This window comes from Austrofundulus limnaeus, unplaced genomic scaffold, assembly GCF_001266775.1.
Source record: "Austrofundulus limnaeus strain Quisiro unplaced genomic scaffold, Austrofundulus_limnaeus-1.0 Scaffold2300, whole genome shotgun sequence".
NCBI classification, from domain to species: Eukaryota; Metazoa; Chordata; class Actinopteri; order Cyprinodontiformes; family Rivulidae; genus Austrofundulus; species Austrofundulus limnaeus.
The window spans coordinates 11791-14094 of record NW_013954702.1 but is presented as its reverse complement, the minus strand read 5'-3'; the positions used below and the strand labels follow the sequence as shown (position 1 = coordinate 14094).

General features: G+C 39.2%; 1 protein-coding gene across 1 annotated transcript; it reads right to left on the bottom strand.

The window, feature by feature from the left end:
- Window positions 1-617: 617 nt before the first annotated feature.
- Window positions 618-1930, bottom strand: LOC106510747 (uncharacterized). Its single transcript, XM_013999459.1, has 2 exons — window positions 1234-1930; window positions 618-801 (listed from the first exon to the last, which is right to left on the bottom strand). The coding sequence occupies exons 1-2, from the start codon at window positions 1813-1815 to the stop codon at window positions 679-681; spliced, it is 705 nt and encodes a 234-aa protein (XP_013854913.1). The 5' UTR covers window positions 1816-1930; the 3' UTR covers window positions 618-678.
- Window positions 1931-2304: the final 374 nt, after the last annotated feature.

The window sequence follows — 2304 nt, the reverse complement described above, 5'->3', positions numbered from 1 at the left end:
GCTAAATATTTAGCTCAAAACTAAAAGTTTAATTTGTTAAATATTTGACATATGGTGAAAAACTGACTTAAATCTATATTGTCAAGAAAAAAAAATTACATTTCATTTTCTACTGAAGTGACAAAAAAAAAATCTGTGTTCTTTTTCTGCTACACAAAAATATTTGGTAATTTTTGACTAACAGCACCCCATAGTGGTGATCCATTTTAGTCACGAGTTATTGAAACTAGCCACCTCAGGCATTTAAAAAAAAAAAAAAAAATGAATAGTTTTGCAAGTTGAGCTTGGCCAGTTGTGTAAACTCAGATTTACATTGTAAGACCTGATGCAGAACTGAACTTTTAACACCATAAACAGAAACAGGTCACACTGCAGCAGGAGAGAGTTGAAGTGAGTCCAGAAGGAGCAAACAGCCTACAGGTGTGGGTACAGTGTGGTCCAATTTAGGATGTTTTATTTCCCCAAATCAGTAAAGCTGAAAAACTCAGAAAAAGTTGCCTCAATGGACCAATTACAATAACTGGTTTAAGTGCAACCAGATGCTTTGTCCTTTAAGTCAGAAGACACATTTAGACACTTTAAAATCAGCAGCAAATCATTAAGGAACTGACACTAACCCAGGAGGAGATTGACCATTTTATTTTCCAAGTAAACAGCAGATTGTCAGTAAACTGATGCTCAGTGCACATAGTGGCACTCCACTCCGATGACTGTTCTCTGGCTTCTTGTAATGGGACTGGTGCCGAGCGTCATGGGGTCGTAGATCAGCTTAAAAGCATAAACAAAGCCAGCCTCGTTTACCTGACGACAAGAAAATAAAGTCAGACACACAGTCAGCATAAACTATGGGGAGCCGTTTGTAAAAGTTACTCAAATTATACCAATTTGTTTTAGCCTTTAAGAACAGATTTTTTCTAAGTTAGTTTTATGATTCACATTTATAAATGTCATTTTATAAAATACTTAACTTACGAATTAAATATTTATTAAATTAAATATTTAACTGGTGACTTAAGTAGCAAGCAAAATATTTAGATCATAACTAAATAAGTATTTAGCCTGTTAACTAAATACTTAATTTGGAAGTTAAATATTCAGTTTATAAATCAGGTGAAAATTAAACCCATTTTCCTTCTAAAAGGCTAAATAATATAAATTTATTGGTAATTTTTGACTGTAACTTTACCAGCACCCCATAATAAACCCAGTTGAATAAAGAAAACCCAGACATACCGTCAGTGTGCTGCCACAGTCATGGAGCTCAGACTCAAAGACCAGGACATGAGAGTGGTGGTCCACCTCAGCAGGTGGACAGCCTCCAAGCGTGACTTCATCTGGACTCACCAGCTTGCCAATGCCCAGCAGGTCCTGACTGACCTCCACCTGCACCCTGCTCTCCCCACACTTCACAGCCACCCTGTTGGACACGGTGGGCTGCACAACCTTCAGCTGGACAGGGGGCCTGGTCACCGGCTCCACTGGATCTTCTGGAAAGTTCCATTTGAGTTTGTCATCTGCAGACTGGGGCCACTTGGAGTGAAACCTGCCAGCCGGCTCAGCAAACAGACCGAAGCGCTCCCTCTGAAGTCCATCTGCCAACTTGAAGTCTTTGTCCGACTTGGCCGTTTGTTTGCCAGCTGCCCAGTAACCTGGAGGCCTCACACCACGGAGAGCCTCACTCAGCACAACACCTGCCAGAACAAAGCTGAGCACAAACACCTGCCTGGACTCCATGGTTGAATGCAGACATGTGGCTCCACGGCTTTTTAAACACTGACAGAGCGACTCCTCCCTCTGCCTCGTTAACTCCCTCATTCTGCACACCTGTGGAGGTCACAGCTGCTCCTCACCTGCTGATTGAACCGTCCATTCTGTGCAGCAAACACCTTCATGTAACCAATTAATGTGTCAAACAGGACGTCATGCACATGATACAGGTCAATGGGAGTGAATAGATGAAACTGTACAACATGTTCTGTTAAACTGTCAGAAATATAGAAATGAAAGAGCTCAATTGATTAATAGGCTTGCTGAAATGAAAATGACATTAAATTAAACTGAAATCTTACAGTAAAACTCAGTATCTGATAGTCCTCAAGCCTTGATAAATTATCTGAGATTGGCTCGATTATTTGAAAGGATATGTATGTGGTGCCATTTGTAAAGTTACACAGTCAAAAATTACCACCAATATTTTTGTTTTATTTAACCTTTTATAAGAAAAAAAGAACAGATTTATTTTTCAAAGTCAGTTTTTCACCATATGATTTATAAAGGTCATAGTTTATAAACAAAATATTAAAC

Excerpts from the sequence above, each read along its gene's own strand:
- LOC106510747 (XM_013999459.1), bottom strand. The coding sequence starts at position 1,815 with ATGAGGGAGTTAACGAGGCAGAGGGAGGAGTCGCTCTGTCAGTGTTTA. Across the intron at positions 802-1,233 it reads ACTGTGGCAGCACACTGACG|GTAAACGAGGCTGGCTTTGT; the intron begins GTATGTCTGGGT and ends TCTTGTCGTCAG.